Here is an 11,837-nt window from a genome sequence, read left to right as displayed (position 1 = left end):
ATCAAGTTGATGTAAAAATGGGACTAAATGGAGCATAAGAAAACTTTTAGAACTAAATGGTTCAACGTTTCAAAAACTAGGACTTATGGGTAAATTTTTTTTTTTTTATATATTATTTTATAAAAAATTAAAAAATTGGACATTAATACTAAAAATTTATTGTTGGCAATGGGCCCCTTTTTTACTTACTGCAACAACAAATATAAAGGCAATAATCGACCCACATCTTTACCAAGGGAGTACTCGAGGGAGAGAAAATTTTAGGCAGAGAAAGAGAGAGAGAGAGAGAGAGAGATAGAAAAAGAAAAAGAAAAAGAAAAAGAAAATTAAAAAAAAAAAAAAAAAAAACCTTCGCATCTCTGCTCGTGAATCAATAATAATGTCTATGCCGAAACCCTTGTAATTTTTTTTGGTATTTTGATAGAGCAGTCTCAGAAGATAAACAAGATTGTTGATGGTTTTTTGACGGTTAGTAGTTGTTAGAATGGTGAGCGGAGGAGGAGGAAGAGGAGGAGGCAATAATCAACAGGAAGGGGAGAAGAACCCGTCGGTAGTTTCAAGGGGAGGAGGTACCAGGTCATGGGGCACCACGGTTTCCGGCCAATCTGTGTCCACTAGCGGCAGCGTTGGCTCTCCTTCCAGCCGCAGCGAGGCGGCCATGGCCACTCCAGCCAGCGACACCACTTTTTTTAGGTTAAACCACCTTGATATTGACGCCGATGATACTGGATCTCAAGGGGCTGCTGGGTGACCTCTTTAATTCCCTCCTTTTTTACTTTCATGAAATGCTATTCTAATTCTAATTCTTATTACTTCATTTTTGTTTAAATAAATGGCTGAGGAATTTGATATTGTATCTATCTCTTTCCAGTATTTTATATGATCCCATTAACTTGTGGGAAATTCATTTTTATACTGATTTTTTGGAAATGTGCTCTTGGAGTCAAGTCAACGTACTGAACTTTGTTTTAGTCATAAATTAATGATTGGGTAATTGTTGAAACCTCTTCTTCTCTCGGTTTCTCTGTTGTGCTTGAATCTGGCTGTGGCTGCAAATGCAATGTGTTTGATGAATCAGGAACATGAGTTACAATTGCAAACTGTTTAGCAGTTATTCTATTATAACCATTTTGCAGTTATTTTATGGGCATTGTTGGAAAACAAAATGGCATTACAAAGCTTCAAACAAACTTATGAGCTGTGTGTGCTTTATATAATAGAATAGATGTTTGTTATATAACTCCTTTTTTTTTAAAAAAACTTTAATTGGGTCTAACTCTTACGTTCTTTATAGTTTTGTGATCTTGTTGTTGGATATAAATTTTGAAGTGGTCAAGTAATTGTTGCTCCCTGCTTTCTTTTCTTATTTCTTATTTTTTTTTTCTTATTTCTTATTTTTTCACGGAAAAGTGATTGCCATGTACATTCACTAAATTTTTTAACTGATTGTCGGTTTCCGAACAATAGGAAGAAGAAAAAAAGAGGTCAACGAGCAGTTGGAGGGGATAAAAGTGGTAGAGGTCTCCGCCAGTTTAGCATGAAAGGTGTGTATATTCATCTTTTTGTTGTTTCATCTCTTTCAAGAATGGGTTTATAGGATGACATACAGTTAATTGGAAAATAATTGGGGCAGTAGCCCTTTGGTTGGGTACTGGGGCAACATTTAATCATAATTTTTTTTGTTCATATTAACGGGGGCTTTTATGTTGGTAGACATAGCTGATGATCTCAGAATTGCTTTTTCGCTGGCTAGTCGTAGTTAAGTGTGATAGCAATATTAGTGCTGATTTAATGTCTCCACTGTCTCTTTTTATGCATAGTTTGTGAGAAAGTTGAAAGCAAGGGAAGAACAACTTACAATGAGGTCAGGTGCTTTCTTTACTTTTATTTTTTCATTCATTCTTTCTTTTTTTTCCTTTAACATAAAAAAGAATTTAGGTTATTTCTTGCAATTCAAAGATTCATTTATCTTTACCTTTTCTATTCAATACAGTGAAGTTACTGTTTGAGTAATTCATTGTATAGCATAATTGACTGCTTACCAAGTATTCTCATTAGGTCTCTTTTGTTTTACACTTGATTTCGTTACGCTGAATTGTACGTGTAATCATATGATAGCTATATAAGATTTGCACTCAGATGGATCTTGTAGCGATACAAACTGACCTGTAGTACATGACTTGAAAAAGAAAAATACTGGCCGTGAAGTATGTGGTATTTTGCCATTTGAGCCCATTAAAAAAAAAAAAAATCATTTAGTAGGTTATGTTACTGTGTAATTTTTTAATCACAGGTCAGAACCAAAACAAACTTATAGTTGTACAATATCACTTTAATGTGATGCCTATTTTATATGGATTGAATTGATAATGACTGATTATCTTGTCAATTAGCTTACATACGTCACCTTCATTACCACCTTGTTACCTCTGTGTTTGGGTTTGGGTTCCACATGTAAGCCTCGAAAGGTAATACTTAGACCAATGAAATCTCGCCATGTACCCTTATCATATCTGGCAACCTCAATCTCAAGAAAGTAGCTCAACAGTCCCGAATCTTTAATCTCAAATTCCTTAGCGAGGTGTGTTTTGAGATGGGTCACTTGCTCTATATCATTGTCTGTCACCACTATGTCATCAATACACCCAATAAGAAAAGTAATCGTATTGTTTCCTTGCTTGATGAACATAGTATAATCTACATGACTCTGTTTGTGCCCAAACCTTAGCATATCCCTCTGAAATCTATCAAACCAAGCTCTAGGAGTAACCCTCCTAAGCAGGTGTAGGTAAAAGGAATAAAAATTTGAGGGCTATTACTGTGTTTCCTTCTTCATTTCTGAGTAGGAGTAGGTAAAATAAAAATATCTTTGAGACTCCTAGCGGGTATTTCAACTTCTCTTGTTGGCTATTGGTCTCCTCCTGAAGATATGTTTGAGTCAAAGGGAAAAAAAAAAGACTCTATCTCCCAAAGGTAACATCCATGTTAACAAATAACTAATGTAGATGCATCTAACAACCTTAGGGTCCAACTTCACACATGGGTGTTAAGAAGCATGAACAAAATAAGCAAAAAACCAAATATTTTGGGTAGAAGAGATGAAACCAAGAGAGTTTCAGGAAGAAGTTCTAGAGGAGTTTTAAATTGAACAACATTAGACGACATGCAATTAATAAGACAGGCAGTAGGAAGAACTGCCTCACCCCATAAAGATTTAGAGACATTCATAGTAAAGAGGAGTGGACCACCTAAAAAAGATGGTGATTCTTGCATTCAACAACTACATTTTGTTCAAGAGTGCTAACACAACTCGTTTGAAAAAGAATATCATGTTCATCAAGGTAGGCTTAAAAAGCTCTATCAATGTACTCAGTCCCATTATAACTGCAAAGAATCTTGATGTTAGTGTCAAATTGGATCTCACCATCTTGTGAAAGGTTTTCGAACAAGAAAACACCTTGCTTTTAGTGTGAAATAGATAAACACAAGTACACGAGAATTGCAATCAATATAAGTAACAAATAATCAAAAATGAGAAAGAGACATAACTGGAGAAGAACCCAACACATCATTATGAATAATCATAAAGGGAGAAGCACTTCTTTTATTAACTGGAAGATAAGAAAGCCTTTATGTTTTGCAAATTCACAAGCATCGCAAATGAAACTATTCCTATGACAATGGTTTAGGAAAAAACTTCCCTAAAACCCCAAAAGATGGCTATCCAAACATGAATGCCAGTGTGCCACTGACGTAGCAAATGCAAAGTTGAATTGGCGTTTGCCTGAAGAGCTTTACTAAAGGACAAAACTGGAGGATAGGAAGAACAATTAGCATCCAGAAAATACGTATTATGTGCTCTACCATTGCCAATCATTCTACATATACTAAATTCCTAAATGACACAATGTGTATGAAAAAGGGGCACTGAGTAGTTCAAAGTATTAATTATCTACGGTTAGAAAGGAGATTCATAGAAAATTAACATGTAAACTAGAAGATAGAGAAATAGAGGAAGAACAATGGATGGAACTTTTCTCGAAAACTAAAGATAGAGATCCATCAACTACCTCACTTTATATGTTACCTGGAATGTGGATTGTTCTGGTACGTGGAATGGGAACATGAACATGGTGCGCAACATGCTTTAAAATGTGATATGATAAGGGTAGATTTGTATATATTACACTCAAGAATTTAAGATATTTCTAGAGTAATTTTCTTTTAACTATTAGACATCCAATAAAATGTATTTTTTTTTTTCATTTATGATATTTTTGTCTTGTCAAAAATTAACTCAACTTAGATTTTTGTTCATTATATATATTTGTTACCTTCTAAGGTAACATTTAAGAAAATATATTGGAAAAACTTTTGAGATTGATTTGGATCACTGAATTTACCTTTTTGAAACGAAAGTATAACATGTTTCGAAATGTGCATATCAATACATAATTCGTTAGGGTATTACCGTTTTCTGGTTTATCCTCACCAGAGCAAGTAGAGTAAGAATAGATTAGATTAGAAAAACTTGTAATGTGATCACTACAACCTGCACTATAAGGCTACCTATATGGGCAAAGGCTCAAAAGTATCAAATTAAGTTTGAAAAAGTAGCGGATGAGTAGAAAAGTACAATGCCATACTAACTAGTTCGAAAAAAGACCCAGTCACATTGTCCAGTTTAAAAAAAGAAAAAGAAAAAAAAAGAAAGCTAGTTGTGTATATATTTCGCCAAAAATCAACCAAACTCTATCGAGATTTTCAAAACAAGACTAGTTTAGGCTTGGTCAGTGCCCATAAGGAGATATTCAAGCTTCCAAGCATCTCATTATAGTGCATAGACCTACAAGCATTTGCAAATAATGTGGTTCCATAAGTGCCATTGACCTAATTGTAGAATCCCTTAATCGACTTATCTTTTTGTGTTGCACTATGGTTGGACATTTCCAATTCATATTGCTTGGTAAAGTTAGACTAAGGATATATACTCTTCGAATACTACTGCACCTTCTTTATTGTACTATTCTTCAAGTTCGTTAATTGGTTGTGCTTGGACAGACATGCGACATGGCGTTGTCATGGCAATTTTAAAAAAAAAAATTCGGACACAACTCGTGGGGGATAGAAACAAAATGTGTAGTTTATATATTTATTATATGTCATATACATATAATATATATTATTCAAACATAACCAAACCAACCCAAGCCAAGTCTTAAGTCCCATCAAATGGGGTCTGTTACATGAATCATTCTTCTCCACACGCCCCTATCAAAGGCCATTTCGTTAGTCAAATTAAGTAGATCCATATCTTTATTTACAACGCTAGCCAACGTTAATTTAGGCCTATTCTATCCCCTAACACTCTCATCTACCGTTACAGTATCACATCTCTTCACTATTGCCTCTATTAGTCTTCGTTGAATGTGACCAAATCATCTCAATCAATTCTCTCTCAACTTATCTTCTATCGGTGTTACTCCTGCCTATTCCCGAATACACTCATTCTTAATTCTGTCTTGTTTAGTCTTGCCGCACATCTACCTTAGCATCCTCATCTCAGCACACTCATCTTATCTACATGTTGTTTCTTGGTTGCCCAACACTCCATCCTATACAACATCGCTGGTCTAATAGCCGTTCTATAGAACTTACCTTTTAGTCTAGTGGGTATTCGTTTATCGCACAGTACCCCAGACACACTTGTCCACTTACACTATCCCGCCTTAATTCTATGGGCCACATCCACAACAATCTCCCCCGCTATTGTGATAATCGACCATAAATAATGAAAATGTTCACTCTTAGGCAGTTCTTGATTTTCAATATTCACATCTCCTCTACTTTCATTGTTATTGTTACTGTTACTGTTACTATTACTATTACTAAATTTACACTCTATGTACTCTGTCTTAGTTCTGCTTATTCGAAATCTTTTAGATTCAAGAGTTTTTCTCTAAATCTCCAACTTTGTGTTAACTCATTCTCTAGTCTCATCTACTAGCACAATATCGTCTGCGAAAAGCATATACCATGGCACGTCATCCTAGATATTTCTCGTCAACTCATCCATAACTAAAGTAAAAAGATAAGGACTTAAGGTAGATCCTTGGTGTAACCCTACAGTGATAGAAAATTTATTTGTCTCTCCAGTAGGCAATCTAATAGTGGTCACCACCTCTTCATACATGTCCCTAATCATATCAATGTAACCTTTTATCACCCCTTTCTTCTCTAACATCCACCATATTATATCTCGGGACACTCTATTATATGCTTTCTCAAGGTCGATAAACACCATATGAATGTCTCTTTTCTTTTTTCTATACTTTTCTATTACTCTCCTCAAAAGATAAATCGCTTCCATTGTTAACCTGCTAGGTATAAACCTAAATTGATTCTCTGACACCTCTTTTATATCTCGCAATCGGCGTTCTATTACCCTCTCCCACACTTTCATTATATGACACATTAGCTTCATTATATTCAAACATAATAAAAAAAATTCTAACATATTACTAATTCTTATAAATTTATATTATTTTTCTTTTGTCATTGTGTACTAAGTTATTTTGTTTGAACTTATAATTAGTTTCATTGGTGTCTAAGCGATGAACACATGTGTCCTCTAAGAGTCCGAAGAATGTTTGTCTAAAAAAAATAGGGCACATTGGATCAGTGTCAGACACATGTCAAGAAGTGAGTATCGGTATCACATAACCCCACTTTCCTTTACCAAGTAAAAAATTATTCATAACATTAGACCAGTAAGCATAATTGTCCCCATTCAAACAGATGTTGATGGCTTGCAATTTATTCTTATACATGTTGAAATAGTAGGAACTGAGAGGTCGGAGAGGATTGTAAAAGAATCAAAGTTGATGGGTTTAAGCTTCTGGTATAGGTCAAAGAGAAGTTAAATATGATACTAAGCTATTAATATGGGTTGGTTTAACGGTATAGCAATTGGGCAAGAACCTAACGAAGGCTTAAACTGGAGATTGACAATGGGCTGAGAGAAGCAGCAAAGAATTGCTTAATGAAGAGTGCCAGAGGGGCGATACAAGGGGAATCAGAAATATTATCAAAAAAAAAAAAAAAAGGAGGAGAACCAGAAAGAGACAGCTTCAAACAACCAGAAGGTTTGACTGGTTGTGAATCAGTAAGAGGTTGAACCAGAGATGTCTTCAAACGAGAAGCCCTAATGATGATGGGCCAAAGAGAGATGTTGATTGCGAGTGAGATGCAATGAACCAGAGAGAGAAGAGGTTGATCACAGCTGAGATGTGATGATGAGAGGGCTGTGATGAAAACTTGCAGCGAAGAGAGGGCTGTGACAATGGGGTTCGTCAGTTGACTGTGATGCTAGGGTTCAATGACTAGGTTGGCTACGATACTATGTTAGATATGAGGAAGAAACTGTATTATTGCCATAACCTCGTTGAAATTATATAGTTTACACAAATGTATAATATCTTATAACAGCTGCAGCCAGAAGATTATGCATCTAGTGCATATACAGATTGTTTATTTCTTGCTTTTTCACTGGTCTACCATCTTAAATCTCTTATATTTCTCGACAATGTGTCATATTACAGTATTCTATAATTTAAGAAGACAAATATGTTCCAGGTTGCAGATGAACTTGTAGCTGAATTTGCAGATCCAGGCAATGGTCTGACATCTCCGGACCAGGTTAGTCACTTTTCAGAAGGCTGCTGAAAATGTTGTTAATGTCCATATTTGTATCAGTGATTGAAATGGTGAGTAAAATTTGATAATTGGAGCTTCTAATTTATGTTTGGTATCGTATATGACAGCAACAGTATGACGAGAAAAACATACGGCGAAGAGTGTATGATGCCCTGAATGTTCTTATGGCAATGGATATAATATCCAAGGATAAAAAGGAAATTCAATGGAAGGGCCTACCTCGGACTAGCTTGAATGATATTGAACTGCTAAAGGTTTTGAGTTCAGCTGATGCTTCCATATCTTAAAGTTATATGTGTTTTTTACCATTAGCAACTTTTCTTGATCTAATATGACTTTAACTCCATGAATGTAATAACGCAGACAGAGCGTCTTGGACTGAGAAGTAAGATTGACAAAAAAGCAGCTTATATGCAAGAACTGGAGGAACAAGTAAGAATTATATTTTGATTCACTATCTTGGTCAGGCTTCCATACTAAAAGTCTGGAATTTTCTTCCATGATGTGTTCTCAAAATGTGTATAATTTCTTCTGATGGACTTAGTGACAGTGTTTGTTTTCTAACTTCTGCATTCCTTCTGTGTCAAGTTCATAGGTCTTCAAAACCTTATACAGCGCAATGAGCAACTGTACAGCTCTGGAAATTCTCCTAGTGGTGGTGTGGCTTTGCCTTTTATACTGGTGCAGGTAAAATTGCTTTCTAGTTTCTTCACTCGAGTTAGTTCTTATCCATGCTAATGAGTTAAAGAAAGCGTCGGCTAAGTTCCTGTTCTCTCTCTCATGAAATTGCTCCTGCTTAGAGTTTTCATGAAATTACATGTGATCAATCTTATGATAAATGGATACAAATTAATGAAGGCTTCTGATATGATAACCCTCTATTTTGATACAAGGATGCACAATCTAAAAGGTGATGTTGGGAAGTCAAAAAATGATTTCAATTGTTGAATGGTGTGGGATTTGTGGTAGTTTGCTTCCATGTTCAAGCTATGACTTGTTCAACATTTCAGATGTGGGTAGTTTAATACGAATAATTGGACCTTGAGAGAGGTCAGGTGTCCTTATGAGATCGGGCTCTGGAAGGGTGCTCCAAAGCTGCGGTTAGAAATTACCAATCATGTGGGCTTTTAACATATAATGGTTTTCCAAGAATTTCCAGCATGGCATATAGGATTTTTACTTGGGTGGGGGAGGGTGCCCATTTTTACTTGGGTTATATAGGATTGAGAGCTGGAAGCAGTGGATGCCTCAGATGATGTTGTATAATGGGCGAGAGTGGTGGAGGAATTTTTGCATTTAAGGCTCAATGAAACCACAAACAATTCTCTGATCTTTTTTATTATTTTTTCCCACAATATCTTTTCTACTTTGTATCTGCTAAATGCTTCCTCTTTACTTCCATAATCCCATTCACCTCCTCCTTGTAACCTGTGGGCAGGAGATACGGAAGAGGATGATTACTTTTGATTGGTAGCAAATAGTCTATGAAAGCAAGTGCGTGCATGTATAACATATGCATGCACTATATTTCAGAATTATGTTACTCTCAAATTGGTAGCAAAGTTATTTATTCTCACTCTTCACCCATCCCCAAATCTCCTTGGCACTTTTAAAGCAAACAGAACATTAGTAAGTATTATCCCTATATGGACATTGAAGGTAAATGGTGATAGAAGCCTAGGCCTTGTGGGCAGAATTCTCAGCAAGAAGGAAGAGCGTGCTGATACGAGAGTTTAGAATCAATGAGTTTAGGAGGTGAAAAGATGAGTGCCTGGTTCAGTGGGCAAATAGCTCAATCGTATGTGATGATGGAGAGGAACCTTCAACCCTGACTGAAGGCACCTTTGTTGCATTGATAGGATGATTGTTACAAAAAGAAGGTGCTGGAAATGGGAGAGGAAGGCCAAGTGGTTAGATCCTTCAATTTGATGATTGGGACTAAAGCTTTTGCATTTGATATATGGTGTAATAGGAGGGCAGGATTGTTTTCTGGAACTATACCTAACCCAAAATGATGCAGACCAACCATAAGCACCCCCCATCAGTCAGTTATGCACATACATGTTACCTATATATGTCCCTCGTCTGATATCTATGTTGATAGGTTCCTTGTTTCCAAAGTTTCTTTTTTGGGTCATTGGCTAGGCCCATTTCTAATACTATTGTGAGTGAAACCCTTCTTTTTCTGTTTGTCTTTCGATATGAAAACAAGAATATACTCGGCAATGTTTGAACACCTGTTACATGCCACTACAGTTTTTTGAAGATTTTTCAGATGTTACACTTATCACGCACAGACCCAAAAAAAATAAAATATAGGAAGAGGAAAAAAGAAAAAGAAAAAGATGTTATGAGAGTTTATTTAGTGTTGCACTTATTTGAACTTTAAGTAGATATTCCATTGCAATCAGGGTAAGGTTTCTCATGCTTTCTAATATTTGGAAACTGTAGACACGCCCTCATGCAACTGTTGAGGTGGAAATATCAGAAGATATGCAGCTGGTGCATTTTGACTTCAACAGGTATGGAAATCCTAGGATCATCTATTACTCTTGATATACTGGTCCATAATTTGAATAATTTTATCTTCTGCTTGCTTGCAATTTATGTATGCTCTTGGACATGAATACTTGTGTCATTCCCCTTTTTAGATGGGCTTATAGTCTAACATGTATCATGCTGTGCTTGATAACTGCAAAAATAACCAGAAAAAGAAAAAAATGAAAAAAAAAGTGCAGTGTTGGTACCCATATCAAGATTCTACTCTTCAGTTTATCAGCCTTCAAATTATCAAAAAGAAAGAAGAGAAAAAAATGTTTAATCAGTCTGATGCTGTAAAAATGTGTTATTAATTTTTCTCATTCATGAGACTGATAATTTATCCATTATGCTAATGCAGCACCCCTTTTGAGCTACATGATGACAATTATGTTCTGAAGGCAATGAAATTTTGTGAAAGACCACAGGGTGATGAGGTAGCACCAAATTTTTCCACAGATGGAGGCGAAGGCTCCAGCATGTCCTTCCACACTCAAATCACTCAACCTGCCCGATCAAATGTACCGGATAGGCCTCTCACCTCGCCTCCTCTTCCTGGAATATTGAAGGCACGTGTTAAGCATGAGCATTAGTGTGCAAGTTTCAAGCTTTGATTATCTTACCTGGGAGCCATAATCTCATCACATTTGTATATTGTGTAAAATACATTGCCAGAAGAGGGGGAGGTGGTGCCCGGTGCCTCTTTTTGAGACTTCATTATCTTAGATTTTGTTCAAGTTGATGGGAGTGGAAGGTAATGCAGAGATCTTTCTGCTTGTAAACTCTTGGAGATGGTCTGTTTCCATCAAAATTATCTGTGCTCTACATATATCCATGATAGGCTAATGTAATTTGTTTTAGTAATCACTTTTCTGTTCTTTGTTTTTTTTGTTTGTTTTTTTTTTTGGGGGGGGGGGGGGGGGGGGGGGGGGGGGGGGTTGGGGTTTGGTTGTTGTCTGTACTTTGGAGAAATGCAGTCATTTTTTGTATGGGGGAAGTGGACCATATAGAACTCTTGTTGAACCCTGCATAGAGAATTATGAAATTTTATCCAACAATTGGGGGGGTAGTCTCGGTTTCCTGTTGCATTTGAATTTCTCAATGGCATGCCTTCTGTCCCTTTCTTGCATTGCTGACTCAGAGAGAGAAGCTGAGAAGAATGAGGAAGAGTATTATATGTTTTTTTGCCTCTTGTTTCCATTTCTTCTTTTGGCCAGAAAAGGGTTGTCATAGCAGAAGGTAATAAGATTATAATTGTTTATTTATTTATTTTTCTTCCTACTTAACAAAATTTATTAAGCACTCTAACAAGGGTTGAAATTTTCAACTCAACTTGAACTGTATAAGAAGTTAGCATGACAGAGTTTATCATTTTTTCTTATGTTTTTTTCGAGGAAGATGATTTTTCAACATTAATATGTATGACATGATTAATAACACAAATATTAAACCGTTTAGATTAGTATCAAATATGCATAACACAAAGTTGGGACAAATAATCCATTTAATGAAGAATTAATTATATTATTCTAACTCATTAAAATATATATATATATATATATAGAAAATGATTTTAAGGCTAA

The 11,837-nt window shown here is 35.8% G+C and overlaps 1 protein-coding gene across 2 annotated transcripts; it reads left to right on the top strand.

Annotated features, from left to right (window-relative positions):
- The first annotated feature begins 230 nt into the window (after positions 1 to 230).
- On the top strand, positions 231 to 11,118 carry LOC114275087 (transcription factor-like protein DPB). Of its 2 annotated transcripts, none has more exons than XM_028217076.2 (9): positions 231 to 747; positions 1,468 to 1,544; positions 1,821 to 1,864; positions 7,636 to 7,698; positions 7,830 to 7,970; positions 8,080 to 8,148; positions 8,305 to 8,403; positions 10,168 to 10,238; positions 10,616 to 11,118. In XM_028217076.2, exons 1-9 carry the CDS (start codon positions 485 to 487, stop codon positions 10,845 to 10,847), a joined length of 1,059 nt encoding a protein of 352 aa, XP_028072877.1. In that variant the 5' UTR covers positions 231 to 484; the 3' UTR covers positions 10,848 to 11,118. The 2 variants fall into 2 exon arrangements, with proteins under 2 accessions (XP_028072877.1, XP_028072876.1); XM_028217075.2 differs by having other exon boundaries at positions 7,824 to 7,970.
- Positions 11,119 to 11,837: the final 719 nt, after the last annotated feature.

This window comes from Camellia sinensis, unplaced genomic scaffold (assembly GCF_055761805.1).
Source record: "Camellia sinensis isolate YWXY unplaced genomic scaffold, ASM5576180v1 Unanchor14, whole genome shotgun sequence".
Lineage (NCBI taxonomy): Eukaryota > Viridiplantae > Streptophyta > Magnoliopsida > Ericales > Theaceae > Camellia > Camellia sinensis.
The sequence above is the reverse complement of the archived record's forward strand: the minus strand, read 5'-3'. Positions and strand labels throughout refer to the sequence as shown.

Bases quoted from the DNA above. Each gene is read 5' to 3' on its own strand.
- LOC114275087 (XM_028217075.2), top strand. From the start codon at position 485: ATGGTGAGCGGAGGAGGAGGAAGAGGAGGAGGCAATAATCAACAGGAA. The intron at 1,545-1,820 runs GTGTGTATATTC...TTTTATGCATAG, and splicing joins CCGCCAGTTTAGCATGAAAG to TTTGTGAGAAAGTTGAAAGC. The intron at 8,149-8,304 runs GTAAGAATTATA...TTCTGTGTCAAG, and splicing joins TGCAAGAACTGGAGGAACAA to TTCATAGGTCTTCAAAACCT.